The sequence below is a fragment of the Marmota marmota genome, unplaced genomic scaffold (assembly GCF_001458135.2).
Source record: "Marmota marmota marmota unplaced genomic scaffold, marMar, whole genome shotgun sequence".
NCBI lineage: Eukaryota > Metazoa > Chordata > Mammalia > Rodentia > Sciuridae > Marmota > Marmota marmota.
In genome coordinates, this window is record NW_026000093.1 from 17,641,021 (window position 1) to 17,666,968 (window position 25,948).

The 25,948-nt window shown below is 38.6% G+C and overlaps 1 protein-coding gene and 1 long non-coding RNA gene across 10 annotated transcripts in view; one reads left to right on the forward strand and one right to left on the reverse strand.

Moving 5' to 3' along the window:
- The window catches only part of LOC107142430, a 29,535-nt gene extending 8,632 nt beyond the window's left edge, over positions 1–20,903 (reverse strand). Inside the window, exon 1 of the long non-coding RNA XR_001503559.2 lies at positions 20,606–20,903. This is a non-coding gene — a long non-coding RNA (uncharacterized LOC107142430). The remainder of the gene's footprint in view (positions 1–20,605) is intronic.
- Positions 20,904–20,952: 49 nt separating this feature from the next.
- Positions 20,953–25,948, forward strand: part of Asph (aspartate beta-hydroxylase) — a 214,376-nt gene continuing 209,380 nt past the window's right edge. For 3 of the 9 annotated variants that reach the window (XM_048783013.1, XM_048783015.1, XM_048783019.1), the window contains exon 1: positions 20,958–21,270. In XM_048783013.1, coding sequence (XP_048638970.1) covers positions 21,144–21,270 — 127 coding nt within the window. In that variant the 5' untranslated portion in view covers positions 20,958–21,143. Of the gene's footprint in view, positions 21,271–25,948 lie in introns of all 9 variants that reach the window. The other 6 variants (XM_048783014.1, XM_048783017.1, XM_048783016.1 and 3 more) reach the window with 4 other exon arrangements.

A 25,948-nucleotide genomic window follows, 5' to 3' on the forward strand; every position in this document is an offset into this window, starting at 1 on the left:
TATATATATATATATATATATATATATATATATATATATATATATATATATATATTAATGACCTTACATTGAAGTGATAACTTGTTAGAATATAAAATTCGAATATAAAATTCTATGTACTAAGTTTTTCTTTAGTACCTTTAGAATACTATTCTACCCTCTGTAGTAATCTGATTTTTATTCTTTTGTATTCTTCTCCATAAATGAATTTTTCTCCATGTATAAAACTATGTATATATAGTTTTCAGTTTCCTTTTTTAAAAATTACACTATAAAATATGGATGTTTTCCTTATTCTCTTTGTTAGCACTTTATGTGTCTTTTCAATCTCAAAACTGATGGGTTTCTTTAAATTATTTTTTGGAACATATTTCAATTAGTCCTTCAAATATTTCTTTAAATATGTCCTACTGCCCATTTCAGACTCTCTTCTCTTTCTCTGGAACTTCTGTTTAGAAGTACAACTTCTATCAGCCACATCTCATTACTTTTCTTTTATATAGCTTTTTTATATCTTTGCCCTTTGCTGTCTTCTGGGAGATTTTTCCAAAGTGCTCCTCTAATTTGCTAATACATTCCTCAGAATCATTCTGGATTTTTTTTACATTGATGTGTGCTTTATAAAATGTATAGTTGTGAAAATATCAAATATTATTTTTTGGTTCTCATTTGTGCTTTCTTATTCTTATGGCCAGTACCATTACTTATCTCATGTTTGGTGCTGACCAGGCTACATTTAAATTCTTGGCCTATTTGTTCTTAGAGTTCTGCTTCTTATAGAAACTGTAACAGTATGTTTTTCTTTTAAAGTGCTCCTGAAAATCTTGTTATTTAGGTTGGTGAACAACATTTTGTTCTGAATGTATACACCAGTATGTCAGGAAAGACTCCTCAAAGCAGGAGCTCAGTGGGCTCAGGAGGGATGGATGTGCTGTGGGTGGAGACCCCTAACCCCCAAACCATTGATCAACTGGTGCTCTGGCCTCAAACTACCTCTCCAGGCTCCAGGTATTCAGTCTCACTGGCTTCACCCACTCCATCTCTCCAAGAAGTGTTAGGCCTGCAACATGCCCAAGATTATAGTCTCTCATCCTAGGGATGGTAGAGGGAGTTGGAAGAGTAGGGAGCGGGGGATGCATTGCCCCAAGTCAGTCCTTACTTATTTTTCTCAGTTCCTGTGAAGCACAGGACTTCTTCATGGCCTGAGTTTCCTTCAAAAGTCCTTTAAGGAAAGCTCTAAGTTTCTAAAATGTCCAGGCAGCCTCTATCTGTACCAAGGCAATAAATAGCAAGGCCATCAAAAGCAGAACTCTGTCACTTCCTTCCTATCTCCCAGCATCACCACTACCTCACCTACCTCCTACACTGGCCAAAGATGATTCCCCACCTGAACCCTATCCCTATGCTCCCCCAAGCCTGAGGGTTCTCAGGATTTAGTTCTTTGTGTTTTTCTTATCATTCCTCCCCGGTTCAAACTTATAAGCAGATGTAGCAAAATCAGCATTGTGGTAGAAACTGTAAACTGATCACTGCACAGTTGCTTAGCGTATCCAAAGTAAAGGTTTTCCTTTATATACAATTACCATCGATCACTTCCTCCCTAGTTATTTGATATTAGCAGAAGAGGGTGAATCAGGTAGGTCACAGAAGCCCAGTCCTTATTCTTCTCAGCAGAGGAAAGGAATAATAACTCTTTAATTATAAAAACAAACTTTGAAGAGCTATTTGATCAAGGTGTTGGGAACATGCATTTGAAATGACTCAGTGTTTGCCCAGCAAAACTTTAAGAACGTATTGTTATGTTAGGACATTTAACTTTCTTTCTGGGCTAGAGTTGTGGCTCAGTGGTAGCATGCTTGACTTGCATGCGTGGGGCACCGGGTTCAATCCTCAGCACCACATAACTTCCTTTCCCTAAATACTTATCTGGTACATAAACTAATTTCAAAGGGTTTTTTTTTTTAACAAGGCAGATGTTCAGAGGATATTTAACACTACAGGTCTGCAACTTGGGGATACCTGAGTGTCTCCAGATTAGGAAGGGCAGTGGAGTCCATGGTAACTCATAAGAGAAACAACAGAGTAAGAGGTAGAGAAAACTGTGGGCAATAATGAGAGACGTGGAACCAAAACCAGAACAGGGGGTTAGAGAAGACAGGGAAACCAATCTTTCATGAAGAAGAGCCAAAAGTGTCTAGTGCCTTAGTCAAGACAAATATTGACAAGAACAAAATGTTCTTGATTTGGGGGAACAAAGAGATTGTAGAATTCAGAGTGTGGGATGCAGACAGCAAAACTGAATTAGGGGAGAATTGATAATGAGAATGAGCAGCAAGAGTGGGCAACTGTTCTAAAAAGTTTGGTTGTAAAGTGGAGTGGTCCGTGGAGGAAATGGGAAGGGCCCTTAGATACTAAAGAATGGAGCACAATCAGATGGCTAAGTCAATAGTTCTCAACCAGGAGCACAAAGTAATGCCACCTGGGAAGCTGCTAAAAAAAATGCTGTTAAAAAATGCATATGCCAGACCCTGCCTGTGACTACTCTGATTTAATAGGTTTGGAGTGAGGCCCAGCATTTGCACTTTTTTGGGAAGCCCCCTAGGGGATTCTAATGCACAGCCAGATTTGGAGTTAGTGGTCTGAAAAAGGACGGAGGAGAAGAGAGACAGAAAAAAAAAAAAAAGGAAAAATGATAATCATTGGAATTAAGGGGCTCAAGCAGGGGTAGAAAACTTGGTCTTAACAGGAAAGAGAAAAAGATGGAGTCTGAGATATGGAGGGAAATCAAGGAGTTCCCATCTCACAGCCTGTGGGGGTTGTGTGTGGTGTGTAAAGTGGGAAGAAAAACTGCTGAGAGCACAGGGAGAGGAGGGTAAAAAAAAGTAGAGGAAGGTAGGATGGCTGTAACAGGAGCCTGAAACCGAATTTCTGACATTGCTGGGGACCCATTTGAGGCTGTAGTGGAGACTGTTCTACATGATGAGGTAAGTCTGGCAGTAGGCAGATCAAAGGTCTGAGCGGGTAGGCGAGAGGAACAGCTGCAGTAATGGCGGCTCATGACTGGGAAACAGGACGCCATGGAATGGTGACTCCAGGGAATTATGTGGTGTGGTCAGCTGGATCTGGGCAAAAGAAAGAAGGAAGTGAAGAGGGAACGAGGCTGGAGCAGTCCAAGAGACAGGAAGTAGAAAAGCAAGAGGGGAAGATCATGGGGTCTTAACCAGAGAGCAGGTGTTGGGATTTGAGTCTTCAGATGTGCATAGAGCTAGAGGACAGCCATGCCTGGGTGCAACCAAGGGTGTGTGGCTGACACAGAACAGGAAAAGGTACAACAGAACATCCATGTCATCCCCAAATATGTTAATCAAATTTAACCTATAAAATACTTAGATACAATATATGTGTATATATAATATGAGTATGTGTGTATATATATATATATATATGTATAGTATATATATGATGAAATTATATATATTCATATGGTGCATGTTTGTGATGATGGTTTTCCTGGTCTTCCCAGCATGCTTTTGAAAACACAAAAGGTAGGAATAAATAAAAATTCCACCTATGTACATACGAATAAAAAGGACTTATAAATAAGCACAATTTTTCACATCTGTTTGTATATGAAGTATGTTCACACCAATTCTTGAAAAATTGTGCTCTATATGTGTAATAAGAATTGTAATACATTCCACTGCCATGTATTTAAACAATAAAATAAATTAAATATTAAATAAATAAATATTTAAAAAAGGCTAAATGAACATAAACCAAAATATTAATGGTGACATCTTGGTGAATTTTTTTTTATCTTTTCTAAAAATTATGCAATGACCAAATAACATTTCTACAATCACAAAAGGCAATGCATTTAACACATAAAAATAAAATGATTTACCAAAAGTAAACTTTGCTTTTTCAGGATATCTTAGTCTTTAAGGAAGTAATATTCTGAACTATGGAACATATTGCAATATATTATATGGAGTACCTAAAGCTATCAGCAATTCTAATGAGTCACTTTCTTTCCGGCTCATTTTAACTATGAGATAGCAATCAGGCCTAATTATTTAGATTTGTAAATATTTACTTTCAAGACAAGTTCCTGATGTTGATAATGTTGACTCACTAAATGCAAGTTGACACTGATATATTACAAGACTTCCTTTTCTGAGGGTTATGTATTGTGTTGAGAGAACTTTATGAAGGAGAAAAAGAAGTCAGTCAACATAAGATCTTTGACCCAATTTTACTTTGCAAACTCTTCAACAAACATGCATATATATTCCCTGTTCCATTTTCAACTTTATTTTTCTCCAGAGCACTTACTAACATACCATTTATGCCATGAGCATGTGTAAAATTTGTCATATGCATAAACACACATGCAAGTTCATGTATCTTTGATATATATTAAGTCAGAAATTCAGATTTCCCTGCTCTGTGGTAGGACATCAACTTAGCTATTTTTTTTTAAAGCTCCCAAGATGATTCTTGTGAGCAACAAGTATTCAATAAAATCAACTCAGTTAAATCCAAATGGAATTTTTTACAGCCTTGCTCCTTTGTTCCATGAATAGCAAGACATTGTCTGGGCTGCTAACATTCCTGAGATCTCATGTCCCAGCCATCCTGAATGTCTGCTACTCAATTCTTTGTTCATCATCAATTGGTGAACCCAGAACCACCTTTCTTCAGTGTCTTCATTTTTGTCTCTCTTTTGGGAAATTCACTAAATACACCAAATAAAATTAGGAAAAAAGAAAAACTCTAAGTTCCTTCGAGACATAATCAGAGGGTAAACTGTATTTCTTGCAGAATTAAAAAGGCAAGATGAAAGAAATGCCTTCAGTGGAAATTGACACCTGCAACAATTTACAGAAGGATGCCTTAAAATGTTTAATGTTGACCATGAAACCACAGCTGGCAAGTTTTGGAGGCGTGTAGTATTGCCGTTCACTAGAAATCACTGAGCGACAGCTGGCAGGGCTTACAAAGTGCTGCTTTAAGGAAGTCCCTCTGGGACCATGAGACAGCAGCTGGCAGGACTGCTAAAGAAAAAAAATCAACTCAGACAACATAGCCATACTTTAAAAAGTCATTTTATCAATCGGCATCATCTTTTGCAAGCTTTTCTTTTGAGATAATTATACAGTTATAGAAAATTGAGAAGATAAGAAAAAGAGGTCCCACGTATCTCCTACTGTTTCCTCCAATCATTGCATCCTGTGTAAACTGTACTACAGTATCAAAATTAGGAAACTGACGTTGGTGCTGTGTGTGTGGTTTATGCCATTTTTTATCATGTATGCATCATATAACCATTGCTGTAATTGAAATGCAGAATTATCCCATCATTTTTCATTTTTCTAGGATAAATGCTCAAGAAAACAGGTGCAAGATCTACTTGGTGATTGACCATTCATTCACTACGTCCCTCTCAGTACCTGGTAATTTCCTTTGCTACTTTTAAAATCTACTTTATGTGATTTCCTCTGAATAATGTTTGCATGAACAATCTTTTTTATTCTTTTACTTTAACCTACCTACATTGTTATATTTGAATTGAATTTCTTATAGATAGCATATAAAGAAATTAATAGATAATTTTTAGAGTAGTTTTAGGTTTACAGGAAAATTGAGAAGTAGAGAACTCCCATCTATCCTCCCTGTCTTACTATCTCCCTATCTGTATTATTAACATCTGGTATTAGGGTGGAACAACTGTTACAATTTACAAACCAATATTGATACTTTAATATTAATTAAAGTCCATTATTTACATTAGCATTCACTGCATGGTGTATGTTTTATGGACTTTGACAAATGTACTATGTCATATATCCACCATTACAAAGTCATAAAAAGAGTGTCATGGCCCTAAAAATCCTGTGTCTTACCCATCCATTCCTCCCTTCCCACCTCAAGCTCCTGGACACCATGATATTTTCATGATGTCTGTGGGAATTATAATGCAACTAACTATAAAAACATATGCATAAAATTTATTGAAGTTAGCTGAAAAACAACCCAAGTGAGATCAAATTTCACTAAACATAATGAACAGAGCAAATGATTAGTTCTTATTGAATTAATGAAAAAAGCACCATCCTCTTTCAAAGTCATTTTGCTTAACACTTGCCCTTTCATCCATGAATTAACATCTTTCTTTAGCTGTCAGTTGTCTATTTGCCCAGAGTACAGAGTGGTAATCAACTTTCCAAATATGAGATAGAGTTTATTCATTGCCTCTAATTTGTCATGTTTATAGTCACTCTACCTCCAGAAAAGGTGACTTTGCTTTAAGATATGATTTAAATACCTTCTGTTTTTGCTGCTGCTAATATTTAGTCCAAAGAAGAATAAAATACATGTTTCATTGTTCAAACTAGGAGCAGTGATGTAAATATTGTAGACTCATCTTGAAAATGAAACTTTAATACAAAGGAAAAATCTCAGGAATGATAAAGTTTGCTTATACAATACAAAGCAAAAGGTATTCAGGGAAGTATGTAAATTCTGAATCTTTGGTTTATTAAGAGTGGGTGATATCTACTCTAAGCCTGCTGTTTTCTGAAGCTCAATTTTATCCACAACTTCCTCTTACCAGCTTCCTGTTACCGGCTATAAACCACCATATCACGATAGAATTCAGAGTGTTGGAGGTATCTAATGCTAGCATGGCCCCAGGAGAAGAAATGGATGGAACTGGTGTGACTAGCCAAGTCTACTATGCTGTTCCACCAACCTTCCTCCCCCTTTCCAGTGCCTGCTTTTCCTAAGCAGCTCATTAGACAGCACACTTATGCCAGATACCCGTTCATTATATATGTATTCCATAAATATTTATTAAGTACCTACTATGTGCCGCATATGCGTTACATATTAGGAAGACAACAGTGAACAGCATAGAACCCTACTAGCATAGAGTTTATATTCCCATGCTGGGAGATAGATAGTGAATAGACACTTAAGTAGAAAGATGTGTGATAAAATAAAGTCACAGTGATAAACACCATTGAGAAAAGTAAATTGGGATGAGAAAGTAGAGATTGATGGGACAATTAGGTCATAGATGAGTCAGGCTTCTGTGTATAGTGACCTCTGAGAAGAGAACTAAAGAAGAGAAAAAAGAGGCTGTATGGATTTGTGGAAAAATAGGACCTCAGGTAGGTGCAAAGTCCCAGAGGTAGTACATGTTTGTTTAAACCAGAGTGAACAAGCATGAGCAGGCAAGCAATGAAGGAGAGACCATCAGAAGAGAAGCAGGGACTAGGGCATGTATGACCATATGTTTCTGCCTGCCCTGTTAAATTAGCCTCTCCTGTTTCCTACCTATAATACTGTTTTGATTTCTCTTCATAACTTTTACAACTAACAGGATTGTTATGTTATTATATTGGATTAAAGGTTTATTCTAAACCAGATGGAAATCTAATAAAGTCTTTTTATTGTTGGCCTAGACTGCCTTTGCTGCCTGTGTTAGTTAGTTTCTTGATCTTGTGACCAAACTATCTGACCAGAATAACTTAGAGGAGGAAAAAATTATGGTTTCAGAGGTGCAGCCCATGGTCAGCTGACTCCATTGCTTTGGGCCCAGGCTGAGGCAAAACATCATGGTGGAAGAGTGTGGCAGAAGAAAACTGTTCAACTCATGGCAACCAAGAAGCAGAGAGAGAGAAAGGGGATAAGATAAAATCCCCAGAGGCACATCCCAGTGACCCACCTCCTCCAGCCACTTGCCTACAGTTACCAGTCAGTCAGTCCATTCAAACTAGGTGGATTGATCAGGTTACAGTTCATGAAGTACAATCATTAATGAACATTCCTGCATTCACCAGGAGCTCATATTCAAACTATAACACTGCCCAAACGTCACTGTGAATGCTATGGAGAGAACGTGGCATGGGGGCACAGTGGACCAGGCCAGAGGCATGGGAAAGTATGGGAAGGAGTAATAGTGGGAGAGGAGATGAGAAGAACTGTGATTTCGAACACAGTTTCAACTTAGAGCAGAAAGAATTTGCTGGTGAATTAAATGAGTGTGGTTCAAGAGAAACAGAACGTGAGGAGAGATGCTGAGCTTTTCAGACCTGACAACTAGGTGAGTGGTGTTATGCTTTCTGAAATGCAGAACTCAGAGGGGCGGGGGATTGGTGGAAAGAAACTCAGATACTGCAACAGAGTCTGCACCTAACCTTAACAAATATAGGACCTTCAGGAATCCCTCAAACTTGTAAATATTACAATAGCCTACAATATTTCCCATAAATTATAACCAAAGAACCTCTTTCTTTTTAGTCATTTTAAAGATCTCTCCTTTACTAGGGGAGCAATTTTTTTTTTTTAAATACCAGGGATTGAACCCAGGGGCACTTACCCACTGGAACACACCCCCAGCCCTTTATATATTTTATTTTGCGATTGGCTCTGGCTAAGTTATTAGGACCCGCTAATTACTGAAGCTGGCTTTGAAGTTGAGATTCTCCTGCCTTAGCTTCCAGAGCCCTTGGAATTACAGGCAAGTGCCACCACACCCAGCAAGGGAGCAACTTGGAGGGTGATCTGAACACTTATTTGAAATAGCATCATGAGTGCCTTTTTCTTACGACTTTATAGGCCCATATGGTGCACCCAAACAGGGTGGGATTCTATCCACAGATAAATTTGGCACTTCACTCTAGTTTATTCAAAACTTTAAATTTCCAGAAAAGGATTATTTTAGGCAATTTCACATTCACCAGCAGCCTTAATAGTTTCTATTTTGGCCGATTTTTGCATAGAAATTGGATTTGTTATACCTTGTGAGTGTTTCTGGACACAGGGCAATAACTCAGCCTGAGAAATCCACGTGGATGTGAGGTTGCTCTCAGAGCTATGAAGGTCTCCCTGGCTACACTGATCATCTAGGAACATCAACTGGCCTTGACCTGAGATACGCAACTGTAAGAATCAGTAAAATTTGAAATTTTGAAATTATTTCAAATTCTGAATCAGGAAGTCATGCAAATTGTCAAAATCGTGGATTTTAAATCATGAATGTCAATGAGATATTTTAATTGATCATATTCAGTTCCCTCCAGTAAGTTTTATGAGTTCTCTGCTCTTTATGAAATTGTGTTTTTGAAGGTTGCTCCTTCTCTGTTCCTGTTACTGTAAAGTTTCCCTTGCCTAATTCAGGTATTTCTTAAGGAATCTGACAAAGTTTTAGATATTCTAGAGAAACCATATGATCAAACAACAACAATAACAACAACAAAGAAAGAATGAACAAACAAACAAACAAACATTGGTCCATATCTTCTCTCTGCCTCTCTGAGTATGTTTCTCCATTTTTATGTGAGGATAATGGCACTTACTTTGTGTGGTATTTGAAAATGGCCCAGGGTAAATATCTGTGATGGTCATGGAGACATGGTCACAGATAGCAATTCAATGATCCTGTTGTGAGGAATTCTGTTGGTCAATTTTGTTGTTGCATAACACCAAAGACTGTTGCTCCCTGCACATGATTGAACATGGCAGGAGAATTAAAGCTAGGCCATTTCTGTCAACCTTCTAAAGGCCAAATTTGTTTCATAATCCCATTGGTCAGCTGAGATTTTCTCAGAGCTGCTCTGAGTAATCTGCTGCCCCTCTACCAAAATTTCCTTTTTCTCTCCATTCCCAAGAGTTCAACTGCCTCAAATGCTGAAGGCTTTCTCCCCTACTCCAACTCCCTTCTCCTTTATCTTCCACAAGTGTGGGTCTCAATATACTTCTTGCATGTCCAGGTCTATCTTGGCTTCTGCTTCTCTAGCACCCTGACAAGCTGCCTTCGATGAAGAACACTAGGATCTCAGGCAGTGCCTGTACTGGGGAGACAGCGCTCTTCAGCATTCTTGCAATTCTTCTTGGTAGCATGCAGAGCTCCTGGCCTGCTGCAAGGAGTTATTTGTGAGCACCAGTTCAACATGAGGCAGCTTGACTGGTGCCTCCCATAACTGCTCTTGAACTATGGCTTCTGGCACATATCTGTTCATCCACACACCACATGAACAGCATATGTGTAGACACATACATATATGTGTGCATAAAATATAGATGTACATCACAAGCATATTATACAATATACATGTTGAAGTCTTATTAACATATACATATATTACAAATATATATACCCATTATATCACCCATTATATATACATATGTTACACATCAAATATATACATATAGATTACGCTAAACTACACTTGTTGCATTTATGTACTATAACAATAATATATATTTATATTACATGTATATATATACCCAGAGAGATGAGAAATTAAAGGTTTTTCCAGTAAAAAAAAATAAAGATGCCTTCATGCTAATAATCAGACTCAGAAATTCAAGGGTCAAATGTTTTCTCGAGTATGTGGAAGCCAGAGCAAAATAAGGGAGAGAAGGTGGTGTGGCAGGGAAGAAATAAGAAAGATCAGTAGAATAGAAGGAGAACCATGTCACTTGGAAACATCAGCTTATTTTGCCTTGAATACGCTATCTCAGGAAGGATGGGAAAGGGGAGGGGAGGAAATATGGAATGAATCTAACAAAATCATGTTATATACATACATAAATGTACCAAAGAGAATTTCTTTCTGTTTATGTAGAAAGTGCCAATCAAAAATAAATAAATAAAAGGAAAATCAGTAGAGTACAGGAAGGAGGAGGGGAAGGAAATTGGAGGGAAGGATAGGAATTGAAATCAAATTTCTTGCATGTATTATTTTGTCAAAATCTACCCAAACATTATGTATCACTATGATGCTCTGATAAGGAAAATAAACATGCTTTTATGAATTTGATTGTTAAATAAGGATTTCTTTCTTTCTTTTTTTCTTTTTAGTGAACAAAACTAAATTTGGAGATTATGTTTCCTATTTCAAAGATACTTATTCATTGGGCTGGGGTTGTGGCTCAGCGGTACAGCGCTTGCCTAGCACGTGTGAGGGACTGGGTTTTTTGATCCTGATCCTCAGCACCACATTAAAAATAAATAAAATAAAGGTATTGTGTCCAACTACAGATAAAAAATAAATTAAAAAAAAAGATACTTATTCATGTCAGAGTATGTAGTGCCAGATCATAAATAATCCACTGAAAACAAATTAGCCCTGGTAATTGTTGGTTAGGAGAAATAAATGTTTGAAGAAAAATACAAGCTGGGTGTGGGGGTGCACACCTTTAATCCCAGCAACAGAGGAGGCTGAGGTAGGAGCATCTCAAATTCACATTCAAGGCCAGGCTGGGCAACAGCTGGGAATGTATCTTAGTGGTAGTGCACCCCTGGGTTCAATCCCCAATACTGGAAAAAAAGAAGGAGGCAGGGGGAGGAGAAGAGTGAGGGGAGGAGAGGAGAAAAGTGATGGGGGAGAAAACAAGGTAAACAATAAATAAAATGACATGCAGGACCACTGAATAAAAATGAGGCATCAATGTAGAAGGAACAGAGTCCTGGATGCATGCCAGTGTTTCTCAGGCTTCTGAAAAATTATTCCCCTTCATCTCCACAGGAGGCCTATTTCTGTTTCTTTTTCATAATCACCCCTTCAACTCATGAAAATACTGTGGCTCACTGGAGTTGGTATCATCTATAAGTTTTTGTCCCTCCAAAGTTCATATTGAAACTAGATGGCTAGTGTGATGATTCAAGAAGTGGGACCTTTAAGAGCTGAGTGAGTTATGGGGGCAGAACCCACATGGATGGGATTAGGGCCTTTCTTAAAAGGCTTAAGGGAATGAGACTACTCTCTTCTGTGCTTTTGCTATGTGAGGACCAGTGTTTCTCCCCCAACTCCAGGACGCAGCAGGAAGGCACCATGTTGAGAGCAGAGAGCAGCCTCACCAGACAGGTAACCTGCCCATGCCCCTGTCTTGATTTTGACTTTACAACCTCTAGAACTGTGAGAAGCCAGTCTATCATATTTTGTTATAGCAGCACCAACGGATTAAGATGGGAGGTGATCTTTGTAATTTCTAATATTTTTCTGCCCAAGAACTAATTTTCACCCCATTGGGTGAATTCCCCTGCTGAGAATTCATGCTAATATTAGGTGATTTAATATTCTAATTCTGCCTTAACTGACTATGCAACCTCTGAAGTCACTCACTTTTTAAGATTCAGTTTTCTCATTTGCAAAATGAAAATACGGAGCAACATGCTCTTCAAGTTTCCCCAAGAACCCTGAAGTCCTATGACTTACACAATATGCACGACTTACACAATATCCAGCTTTCTCCTCCTGCCCTTTCTGTCTCTTTGCCCATGCCACATGTGCAGGCAAAAGTAGAATGCAGCCGGGTGCAGGGGGGGCATGCTTGTAATCCCAGTGGCTTGGGGGGCTGAGGCAGGAGGATTGCAAGTTCAAAGCCAGCCTCAGAGAATTAGTGAGTACCTAAGCAACTCAGCAAGACCCTGACTCTAAATAAAATATAAAAAAAGGGCTGGGGAAGTGGCTCAGTAGTTAAGCACCTCTGGATTCCATCCCCAGTACCAGAACAACAACAACAACAACAAACAAGTAGAAGGCAACTGCTGTATTGTGATCATTAATTTGCATGCTAGTCTCCCTCCAAAACAACATGCATTTCTGGAGGGCAAAGTTCACATGCATTTAGTACATTCCTGGCATGAAGTAGGCACTTGATTGATGATTGTACTGGGGGTTACACAGTATGCCTATGGATTTTATCCAATAAAACTGCCAGTGTTAGAGTTTTTTGGATGGCAATTATATAGCCTGACTTATGTACCATGAAATTAAATGGCACTTGTATAGCATGGGATGGGGTCAGGCAGCTCAAGGGGTCAATATATACTTAAGGAAGGAAGGAAAGTTGAGAGTAAGAGAGAGGGAAGATCAGTGAATGCATGTTGTTAAAATTTCTATGTTTCTTAAGAAACTCCTGGGAACTTTTAGCTATTATTGATGGTTCTGTTTCAGATCCAGCAATTTGGTTAATGAACTTGATTAAATTTGGGTACATAGGGATATTGTCATTTAAAATTCAGAAAGAAACAATTGCTTACATTTAGAAAGCGCTTTCTACTTTCCAAGGAACTTTCCCATTAATTGTCTCATCGTGGTGTCCAGGAAAGTTTTACATTGTGCAAAATGCAGTCAAATTAAGTCAATAATTTAATCCAGTAACAGAATCATTCATTCATTTACCATATTTATATCTTTATGTAGAGTTCTCAAGCATTCTCTTCACACAGTAGTGGATAGTACTCTGTGTTGCTTTGAATACACACAAAAAAATTCATTTCCCACTTGTATGAGTCCATTTTCTATTGCTATAATAAAACACATGAAACCAAATATAAAGAAAATAAGTTTATTTAGCTCACAGTTTGGGACAGTGGATCTGGTGGATCTGGTGGATCTGGTGAGGTCCCTTCTCTATTCCCAGCTGCATCCAATCGTGCTGGTTGGCATCATGGTGGGAGCACATGTGAAAGGGGCCAATCACATAGTGAGACAGGGAGCACAAAGAGAGGAGAGGCCAGTCTTGCTCTTCTGTAGCAACCCCTCTTTTGGGAACTAACAGGGGTTTGATAAGAACTACCTAAATCCCTTTTAAGGGCAGTGCCCCCAGTGACCTAATTACTTTGCATTAAACCCCATCCTAAAGGGCCCACACCACCCAGTATTGCCAGCCAAGGCCAATTTCCAACCCATGAATGATTGGAGTACACATTGAAACCACATCCAAATGATAAATAGGTATTCTCTACTGCCAAACCTATGAATAGACAAAGAAAATGGAAGAGACTGTTCTCAATAGCAGCTGCCTGGACGTAGCATCTGGAATGCAAGGGTAGAAGGAACTTTCTTTTCCAGTGCAGATATAACGGGGCACATGGATCTCTAAAGTCTTCTACAAAACTCAATGGCAAATGAGATTGTTTCTTTTAATGATCCCTAGATTTCATCAAAGACTGTTAAATTTGTGACATTTATATATGAGATACTAACCTCGGAGAGGCCCAGTGGGTTTTTGGAGGCAGCACATCTAGTTAGAGACAATCTGATTTGTGGTACTTCCAGTTGAATGCTATTTCCCACTGTGGTCAGATATATTCAGGAGCCTTGAATTTCTAACTCCAGAGAGTAGTTATATCTTTAAGTAAGTTAGAATATGAAAAAGACCTTGCACATGCCTTCTGAGCTCATCCTGAGGACAAGCATTGAATTGGATGAGTTAGCACATCTTACTTACATAATTTCACCCATAAAGTATACAGAAAGTGAGTATACTCATAGAAAATTTGCTATGCATTAAAACGAAGAGAACTGGTAATGCTGTATAATTTTACGTTAAAGTGTCCATTTGGTTTCTTTGGAAATAGTTACACAGAAGACATTATTTAAGAATTTAAAAATTGGGAGCAAATCTAATTTGTAACCTGGAATAGTCTTAACTCATATACTAAAAGCAGATATAAAGATACTGAAGAGACATTAATAATCATGAAAAAGTGAAGAACAAAATCTTTAAATGCAACAATGCCAGAGTTATAAGTGTGCATGTCAGAAATATTAGTAGAATGATACAAAATAAAATTTTATCATTTTTGTATATTAAATTTTTTTCAAAATTACCTGAGTAGTACTATTTTTAATAATGATTATCAGAAAGAATATAACCTAATAATAGGCAATTAATTGGATGGCTACCTTGTATAAATACAGGAAAAAGAGTTGTAGCTGATTTAAAACAAAATAGCCTTTTATATTCTTTATTCTGGTTCCTCTACTCAAATCTTCAGAGGCCCATATGTTTTCTCCACATTAAAAACTAGCTCTTGAGAGGAATGTCATGATACTAAAAGATAGAGCCCTGAAAATATTGTCTTATGTATTTGGCAAACACTGCCAAAATCTCAAAAACTGTAGGAGAAAGTGCACGCACGCACTCACACACACACACACACACACACACACACACACACACAGAGAGAGAGAGAGAGAGAGAGAGAGAGAGAGAGAGAGAATATGTGTTACCCTATTGGCAAATGAGCAAGTGCCCAAATATTTTCTGGCAGAGTATAGTAAACAGTGCAGATCTGACAGCAGATCCAAGTGGAAAATGGAAGGGGACACAATGAGAGCATTCTCTGTGGTCCTCAGGCAGCCAACAAAGCTCCCCAAAGTGTTGTGCGAAGCCCGGGTCCCCATTCTTACAAAGCCTTCCAGATCACCTCGAGTACTGTAACACACAGATGGAGAAGAGAGAGACCCTGGGAGGGTTTTCTGGAGATAACAGATGGAACTGGAGTGAGGTGCCATTCCCCTGTGGCTTTGCTCTCTGTTCCTTAAGAAGGAAGGGGTTGACCACAGGCAGTGGCCCAAAAGATCTACAGAGAAAGACAAGGCACTTCTGCAAACCTTCCTTCTAGTTCTTTGAAGTATATTTAGGCTCAAAGTAGAATGAGTTGATCACAGGGAAGTAAGAAAATGTGAAAAGAAATGTTGGGAAGAGTCAGAGACGGTGTGGGGAAACCAACCATCAGTCACTGTCATCAGACTGATACCACACAAGGCATGGGAAAGAGCACTTCCCTCTCTCATGTTAGTGTTCCAATTTTTGGTCAAGCAGAAAATAGTTGGAAACTATTCAGAGCAGCTGAAGAATTATGACCTTGGGGACTGGTGATTCTTTTAGAGCAGGAAATATGTAAGAGAAGGTATAACAGAGGGTTGTTCCATCGGTCACTGTTGGCCCACGGACCAGTCTATGATATGTAAGGCCCCATGCAAAAGCAGGGAGAGGAACAGAAGAAGTGACATGGAACTCTTCCCTCAACCATCTTAAAATGTAATTACTATATACAGATGGTTGCACTTGCAAAAAATCCTTCTCCACTTCTGCTAGAGTAAGCAGAAATTCTTCTACAAAAGGAACAAGAGGGATGCCAAGCCTGGAGTGAGGGCTTTGGAGATGTTTGTGCAGTTTGTCTTGGGGAAAGCGTGCACTCCAGAGAGATGGGATTGCTACAGTCCTGCTTTCCTTACAGGCCTATTGGTAAGTTCTCCACACCCTCACTCCCCATTGTAAAGTCTTTTGGCTGGTCTCTCTGGCATGGTGCCTTATTTACTGCAGAGTTGTTAGCCAGTAGGATTAGAGCCAGAGGCAGGCCAGATTTTTGCCAGTCATGCTGAGCCTATCATCCTTCTACTCTAACAACTTGCATTTTTCCTGAGAGTCCTAAGAGTGGGGACAGCAGGAAAGAGGACTTTCTGTTAACTGGTGGAGATTGTTCGCAAGAGATATAGGGTTTCTAACCTGTCTTCCAGTTCAATTAATGGAAGGCATTTTAGCTTTGTGTCTACAGTATCTCCCAAGACTGAACTGATGATAGATCAGGGGGAAAGTGTCAGAGAGTATGAGACATGCTGGTGACCACACTTGGAATCCTCCCCTTTCCACCACGACCAACATTGGACTATAATGGATTGGGTTACTATCAAGGGTAGTTTGGAAGGAACAATTCATTAGAAAGTAGCAGAAGGGGAAGGGCACAGAGGTATCCTTGATGTCTTGAGATGAGAAAAGAGTGAAGAGATATCATTGTGCTGGGTGAGGGTCACTTTTCTTCTACAATAGCAATGTTATGCATCCTCCTGCAGACACAGGCAAGAATTAGACCTGAGGAAACATTATTCAGTGAGAACTGCTGTTTATAAGTTCTGCTCTTTGAGGAAAGTGTAAGTTTCAGACCTAAATTTGATTCTAATAATTCCAGTTCAACATCTTTTCATACTTGAAGTGATACTTTTCACTTGAAGCTTGACTTTCCTTTTTTAAAAGCATTAGATGGAACATGAACTGTTAGTATACAATAACTTATATGAAATTCACAAAGTTTGTGTTGTACCATACACATATGTCCAATCAGTTACCAACTGTAAATAATATCAAGCCACATTCTAACTTGGAAATAGGGGAGAAACAGAAAACCACTACCAACAACAATAGGAAGTCACCCAAGAAAAACAACAACAACCAAAAAACAACAAAATCAAGAAACAATAACCCAGGTATACTCATACTTAGCTAATGGGACAAACCTTATTTTTGCCTCCTATCATGTTGGTTTTAGGTCATTCATAGATTATATTTTGTGCCCCATGGTAATCTGTTCTGGAAGGCCTATTATTGTTGTAAGATACTCGTACTTGTAGAGACTTGGCAGTTTGTAATTAGATTTTACATTTTAAGTAGGTATTCATTAAATATAATTGTCTATCTCAGGCTACTGCATTCTTGAGTTCTTGTGTCTTGCTGCTTCTAGCTAAGTGCAAAAGGTATAACTTAAAGAAGCAGAGAAAATAGAGTCATATATAATATGTGAGACAGCTGTTTAGAAATAATTTCCACTAAATTTTACCAGATGAATATGCTTTCTAGTGCTGGGAGAAGTGCCTTCAGGGACATGCTGGGTATTGGTCTGTATCTCTTATTCAAAGGGATTTGCCAAGAGAGGAAGGAATTTATCATTTGATGATGGAGTATAAAATATTCAGGACTACTAGTTTATAGTCACATCACAATACTAAATAAATTTTAAAAGTAAGGGATGTTTTTAGTATTCCAAATATTTAGCAATCGTCCTTAGGTTAATCATATCTTTTTTGTAATGACACTGGGAGACAGACCCACACCCATTATTTTTATGCTAGCGAGTCATTTGGCAAAGTCACTTATTTCTTTCTTTCTTTCTTTCTTTCTTTTTTTTTTTTTTTGAGAGGCTCAATAATGTTTGTCATGTTCTTATGAAACTGCAGAATAGATTCAAGTCAGGATGATGACACTGCAAAAGGGCTGAGTTTAAATTATGCTTTTGTGGTATGTGCATAATTTCCCATCAACCATCAGGGATCCAGGCTTACCAATATGATTTTGCATATTGTATTAACACTATTCATTGTAAGAAAATACATTTGCATTATACATTTAGACATCATGCAATTGGAAGATCCTGAAAGTTAGTTTCAGGATACTTTTCTTTTGATTAAGAGACCTATTTAACCTAAAGAGAATTGGTTTTTCCATGAAAGACAAAGAAGTATTTACTTTAGTTATACATATGCACAGATGACTTATTAGATTCTCAAGGCAAATTAAATATAAAATTATTTTGCAAACCAATAGGATACCTGAGATTTCTCCACAATATTTTCTCTAATTAGTTTTCATTACTAGCTACTTCTCAATAACATTCATATTTACATTTATAAACCATAGAATTTCCCTAACCATAATTAGTTATTAGTCTCTAATTACTTGCCTTGCCCCACATGTTTATGTTTCTTTCTGGCAGTAGGTTTGAGACTTAAAAGTCAGTTGATTCTATCAATTTCCTCTGCTAAGAACTTTGGATCTAGCAATAACCATCACTTAAATGTTAATAATTAAAAATTATTTTTTAAGAAGCACCAATCCTGATAGGAAAATATAAGAAATTGAAATGCAAAAGGAAATGATAATTTTTCTTGGTTAATATGTTTTCAGCTCATTTTCCAATATCACAAGATAATATTTCCAATTCTAATCTATTTTTGGCTAGATGTAAAATTATTTCTGCTCATATAAATTCATTCTGTATTTTTATGATGTAGATACTAATCAGACTGGTGCAAATGTCAGTTCATTTACTCACTGAGATAAACCTCATTTGGGAATAATTGCTTTGGGAGCATTTTGAGAAGAAAAAGATTTAAAAGTGCTCTCCTATGTCCCAGCAAAACTTTCATTGTGCCACATTCCACTAATGTAATATGAAAACATAGAAATGAATCATGACCAGTGGAAATTCTTTTTTCCCCCATGATGACCCAATTTATTATGTTAAATAAAGCTTGGGGAATATTCATTTTTAGTTTGTAATAATAAAATTTCATATTAGGAAGATTGCATACAAATGAGAGGCACTTTCTAGGCAGGAGGTTAAAATGGAGTTTTATAGCAATGATTTTAATATACATAAGTAGGTCCAGAAATATGTAATTTTGAAATCATTTGACTGGAAGTTGTGAAGGAGCAACAGGAGAAAAAAATTAAAACCAAAACAACAAAAAAACTAGGGCAAATGGTGTCCTCCAGCTCTCACTTGCAAATCCCACTGAAGCCAATGGAAGTTTATGAAAATATCTGAAAGACACATTTGGCCTAGTTCAAAAGTTCCATTAAATTAGTATTTTAATACAGTGTCCTAGTTTGGTGCTGTTTTTATGGTCCTTTTAACATTATTTCACTCAGCATTAGAAAAGAGGCTAGGATAACACAGGATATTTGTCTCCTCAATTTCAAAGATACCATGAATCCTAACCCCCCATCTCCCACCCCATGCTGAGTAAAGATCTTGTGTAAAGAAATTCGTGGATCCAAGGTAAGCTTTGTGTTTTTTATGCTCATCAAGTGGGAAGTATAAACAGATATAAAATGCAGAATTCTGATATTTAGACTGGGAGGATTTAGTCCCTGAAATTGGATTAGGTGGACAGTATTTGATGCTCTAAGTATTGTTTAGGATACAAATGCTATTGTAGATGTTTCTTTATGGTTCAAGGAGAAACTAAGTAGTCTTTTTCCTCCCATGATTTGTATTTACAAAGTATCAAGGAACAGTTTCTGTGACCTTACTTACTTTGTTCAATCTTTAGCTCATCCCTGAAAAATGAGCACTATAATAGAATTTTGTGATTATTTGAGTTAAACTGTCATATGGAGTGAGAGCACTGTTTTTTTTTTTCTTTCTTCAGTTTAACTCTTACTATTATTTTATATTAAGAAGCATCACACAGCCCACCACTATTGGCCAAGCTCCCCCATCCTCCCATTCTTCCCCATTGAAATCATGTTATGGCTCCTGGGCTCTCTGGAGACACTTCTAGAGGGTGCTTGGAAACAGGGTCCCGAATTGGGGGAAGGTCTCTGGACGTTATTAAAAATGTATCAAATTACTAAACATTTCTTGCCTATTACTGGTCTTGATGTTAGTAATTTGGACACAAAGAAGATGAAGACAACTCTAACATGACATCAAGTCCTTGTCTGATTCTTCCACGTGCCAACATTTTCATTTCCCTGTTTCTAATTATGAGGCTGCAGGGTCCAAGCACTTTGAGTACCAAAAGGGGACCCGGTGACCAGGGACATCAGGGAAAGTTGACTAAAGGCTTTAGAATGGCGGAGGGAGATTTCAGATAAAGGGTGCTGCTGTCCAGGGTGAGAAAAAAAATGAACTTTTTGTGTCACATTTTCATTTTTATGTCTTTACCAAGATTCTCTAAAAATACCGATGGCACAAATGGATTAGATCCCGGTTTCAAAACCAACGGATCAATAACGGCGGTGTAAGCATTTAACTGGTCCTAGTGTCACCATTTCAGAAATAAGTCTTAAGACTGACAAGAAACTGGCATCCCTTTCGCAGGAAGAAGGATGAGACTCTTGGGTGTCCACAAAAGAAAGGGGTACGGGAACAAAATCCCCAGTGACAGGCCAAGAGGCGGCGCGCTTCTCCCGGGAGCAGCCCACGTGTCCGCGTGTCCCGCCCCCCGCGCCCCACCTCATCCCGATCCAGCGGGGTCCTCCAATGCTCGCGAGAGCCCTGTTGGCTTCCACGTTTGCCACGTTCCAAAGTACCGAGACGGACTGGAGAGCCGAAAGTGGCTCGCGCTCTCCGGCGCCTGCGACGCGCCAGAACTGCCCCAAGTCTGCAGGGGGAGGGAGGGAAACACGGCAAGGTACCGCCCCCTTCACAGAGGCTCTTGCGATTGGCTCGTCTCCGCATCACTCATCCTTCTGTGGGTGCGGCGAGGCCGGTCAGGGGCGTGGCCTGGGGTGGGCGAGCAGCGCGCTCTCGCCGCGGGAGAGGGGGGGCGGTCACAGGTTCTGTGCGCGCGAGGCCCGGGCACGCGCAGCCCGCACGCGGGTGAAAGTCCGCGCAGGCACGGCTGGCGGTGCCGGAACAGAGGTGGTGCTGCTGCAGCCGCGGCCCGTACCTGCTCGAGCGTCTGTCACCATCAGCTGCCCCCCTGCGCCCCCTGTGTCCCTGGAGCATTCAGGAAGCCGCCAGGTCCTCGGCAGCCTCCGTGGAGCGCGTGATGGCCCCACGCAAGAATGCCAAAGGCGGCGGAGGGAACAGCAGTAGCACCAGCGGCTCCGGTAGCGGCAGCAGCACCAGCACAGGCAGCAGCGGCGGCAGGAGCAGCAGCCCCGGGACTCGGAGAGGTCAGAGTCCCTGCAGGGCGGGGGTCCGGGGGGCTTGGGCCGGACCTCGGAGTGGTAACCCGGGCGGCGGCTGCAGCAGTGCTGCGGGTCCCTCTCCTCCAGGTCCATCTCTCCCAGGGTCCCGCCGCGCGTCCTCCATCCCCAGCCTTGCTCCTCCTGTAGGCGCGCGGGGCGGAGGCCGCCGTGTTCGCCGGGCCTGGGGAAAGGGAGGGCGGAGGGGCCGGGCGCAGCGGACGCCCTGGGGCTGGTCACTCCTGGGAGCCCCTCCTGGCAGTTCCCTAACCTGCGACGCAACCTCCATAGAGGTTACCGACCTACTTTGTCTTGGCTTTAGATGGAATTCCAAGATGGGAGTAAGAGAACCTATTATCTTTGCCTTGTATATTTTGGGGAGTTTGATCCCAAGTCAGGGAAAGTAAGTTCCTGCCTTATCACGCGTGTTTAAGAGCACCAGTGTTTAAGAGAGTGTATTCAGAGGCGGGGATTGGGGCGGCGGGGTTGGGAATGATTTGAATACTCATAAATTATTCTTCATTTTAGGTCTTTTTTCTTAGTTTAAGTTGCGATCGCCTTTAAAATACCAGGGAATGGTATAAAATACTGGATGAGCTTTTTTATTCTCCTTTTTTTTTTTTTTTTCTTAAAAAGCATCCATTGAATATTCACCTTTCTCCTCTCTGTGCTTACCCAGCAAAGAGAGAAAACAGATGTTTTAAATCTGTTTCGTTTCAAATTTCAGTGGTTCTCTGTTTCTTTTATGTTTCCCTTGACTCATATGTAGGATACTGAAACTGGAATACACATGTGTGTTGAATGTGAACTGTTAACTTCACTTGAGATGATTTAGCGTCTGTGCTGAGAGCCTCATGCAACGCATTGTATACGTCAAGAAAATAAATCAAATAACTATAGTTATATTTCAAAGAACTATTTCTTTCACAGCCCTTGTGGTTTATTTTCACGTGTATTGTCTTTGTTTCACTCTCTCCTCTTGTTCATTCCTTAGCCCCAACTCCTAGAATGGTCCTGTCTCAAAATAGGTGCTCCGTAAATATTTGATGAGTGAATGAATGAATGAATTTGAAAATGATAGAAGTAGTGCAGCTAAATCTATTGCACATATTTACCTTTCTGAGAACTAATATTTGCATTCTAAATGGAAGGAATACATGCAGTTTGAAGGTTAAAGCCAGGATATTAATTAATTCACCTTTGACATAAATAAAATTTGTGTTCATTGTTCACTTGTCCTTAAATGTCAGTTAAACATGCAGAGGGCTAGATTGACTGCTTCTGATGACTGGGGATACACTTTGAACATTTCTAAATAAGTCCAGGCACCAAGTAGAGAAAGCTGATGAAAAAGACTTTAATGTCAAGTTTTGTTTTACTATTTACATGTTAAACATGTCTCCCCCCCCCTTTTTTTTTTGGAGGAGGGGGGGAGTTACTAGGGTTAGAACCCAGGTCTTTTAGCATGTTAGTCAAGTGGTGTGCCCCTGAGCTACAATCCCAGTGCCTCTTTGTCCCATTTCATTCTTTGCACTTTTAAGTTGGGGACTGATTGCTTCTGAGGAAGTCACTTTCTAAGGCCTGTTACTGGTAAGAATTAGTATTGAGAAAAGTGCATGATTTTTTCCCCCCATGGGATAAATAATTGAGCCATTTAAGTCAGCTGGTAAGTATAGGAAATGCACAGATCTAAATTACCTTATTCTGTCTTTGAGATTGCATTTTAGAGGAATCTATGTATACTCAAGGATCTACAGCCTTTAAGTCATTTCTCATATTGAATTCATAATTGTCATAAAACAGCATATAAAAAGGAATGCATAAAGGAGGAAATATCTGTTACAAAAAAGATTCAAGAATTGATATTGCAGTCCTGCATATTACATAATGCATTTTCTTTTTCTGTAGACTTTTTTTTTCCCCATTAATATTAAGTTCTGACTGTATGAGGCAGAAGGCACCAGGGATAGAAACCAGGATTCTTTTGATTGACCTAACAGTTAACCCTGTAGTGTGAATTTGTGATTCTATTTGTATTGCTATTTTTTTTTTAATAGCAAGATATATCTGAAAGATAAAGCTAACTTTTCTTTCATTCTTGTGTTTATCTGGTCATTGAGGTATGACCATTGAAGTGCAAACTATTCCTGGATGCTTGGGAAATCATAGAGGCTAAAACAATTTTTAACAGTGACATTACCATGAGGCCCATTTAGTTTCTTATTCTAATTGTGTAGATGAGAAAACTAATGCTCATAGAAGTTGTCTAGTTCATCGAAAGTTGTTCAGTTCATGGAAACTCAGCTAGTTTACTGGAGGAATTAAGACTAGGATTCATATATTGTTCATTGCATCATGCTATTTGAATTTTAGGTTCTCTAATATGCAACAGCTTATGGGAATTGGAATTTGAACTAGTTTATCAAGTTTCCTTCTGGCTTTCTTCCTGGCATGTTATACTTTGTTATTGAAGAAAAGGGTGCCTGTTGTGCTGCTAGTTAAATTTCCTTTGACTAAAATTATTTGAATATCTTAAGTTTGAGAGTGGGCTCAAATAGTAAGTTTTTTTGAGATATTTTTCATTGACAGTCTGAATTTGATGGTGATATTGGTCACATTAAACATTATTATTTCTTAGATTTTTTTTTATGTGAAAGTATGGGGACAAAAGAACCTGGTCCTTGAAGCATACATTTGAGGGACATATCTGCCTCTGATTTCATTTAACTTACTTGAAACACGATTTAGTGGAGTTTAATTTTACCTTTTTAAGCTTGTGTTTTAGAATACTAAAGAAACATGAATAAATTGGACATCATATCTTTAGCTTGCATATCAAATTTGACCTGAATGGCTAATTGGGGCCAGGGGAAGACTCTTTCAAATTTATTGTTTGAAAAATCTTTGAAGAACAATCAAGATGTCCTTTGGGCTTATTTTGTTGTACTCATGTGTAATGTTTTTTGTCTGTTTAACTTTTCCCTGTTGAGTATCACCCACTCCTTTTCTGTAGCTTGTCACTTGCTTTCCATCTGCCTATTTATTTTGTCCAAGCATCCTGCAACTTTATTACCCTTTACCGGTAGATGGCGCTGTAGAACTCCTTTCCCCCTTCCAGTTTGAAGCTTCAGGTTATATAACAGCAATTAGGTTTTTAAATTATTATTATTTAATCAGCCTGTCCTTAAAACTATTGATGAGTAAGTACTTCAAAAGTCTTAAAAAACATACTGATGATTAGTTCTCTTAAGATCTTTTTTTAAAAGAGCTAAATCTTTCCATTATTTGTTTTAAATCAGTATCTCAAAGTCCAAAGGCACAAGTCACTTCTTTCAAAGGCACTGTAGGTAGTAAATTATCATCTGTCCCTATCCATCTATAATCTATCTCATCACATTATTAACAAGCATAATTTGAAACACAGAAGCTGCAGAATAGTTGATGATAGTTAACCCATGAAACCATTCAAGGAAACCCAAAGCACACATCCATTGCTAGCTTCAAAGCGAAACAGAAGCTCAGCGACTGTTAAGCTATCCATTTTTCTCCATTAATGTTTTCAGATTTATTGTTTTTTTTGGGGGGAGGGGGGCTTGTTGGTGAATGTTTTAGTCTTCTTTTTTTTTTTTGCTGCTGTGAACAAAAGACCTGACAAGAACAATTTATTTATTTAGCTGTCATTGTTGTAGTACTTTAATGGGATAATAGTTTTAAAACTATATTTAGAAGCACATCTAGATGGTGGTTCAAAACAACATTTAGTGAGGAAGTTTGAAGTAAGTACAAAATGTACAAAAGAGAGAAAAATCAGAAAAATCTAAAATCTTTGATATTTGTGATAGAAAAGAATTTTTGACATTCTTCCCCAGTGAACATGCTAGTGAAGTTGTTAGCAACCCCTTATCAAAATCCATGTCTTTAGTAATCTGCAGCAATATAAGAAGTATAAAACAGAGATGCTTGTTTATGTCATGTAAATTAATCTTAATTGAGTAACACTGAACAAGGACTATAAGAAATCAGATTTACAATCTTTTCATGGGCATTTCAAAGAAATCTTCACAACTAATGAAAAGCTTTTGTTAAAGATAGCATAATAGAAATGATACCCAAACCAGTATCTTTTTGTTGTTGTTGTTGTTGTTCTTTGCAGATCTACGTGACAGTATATTTTGATATATTTATATTTATATGGAGTATATCTTATTTCCAATTTGGATCCCAGTCCTGTGGTTGCACATGATGTGGAGATTCACTGTGGTGCCTTTATACATATACATAGGAAAATTGCTGTCTTTCCTATACCTATCCCCCCTGCTTTCCCTTCATTCCCCTTTATCAAATCCAATGAACTTCTATTTTGCTGTAACCCCCCCTGTCCCCCGCATTGTGTGTTAACATCCATTTATCTTGTTAGCATCCACTTGTCAAAGAGAATATTTAAACTTTGATTTTGGGGAACTGTCTTATTTTACTTAGCATGATAATCTCTAGATCTGTCCATTTATTGGCAAATATCATAAAGCCATTTTTATAACTGAGTAGTATTCCATTGTGTATATACATTTTCTTTCTCCATTCATCTGTTGAAGGGCACAATATGAAATTTAGTAGTAAAAATTTGTTCAAGCAGTCTTATGTAAGCTTATCTTATTTAGAATTAAAT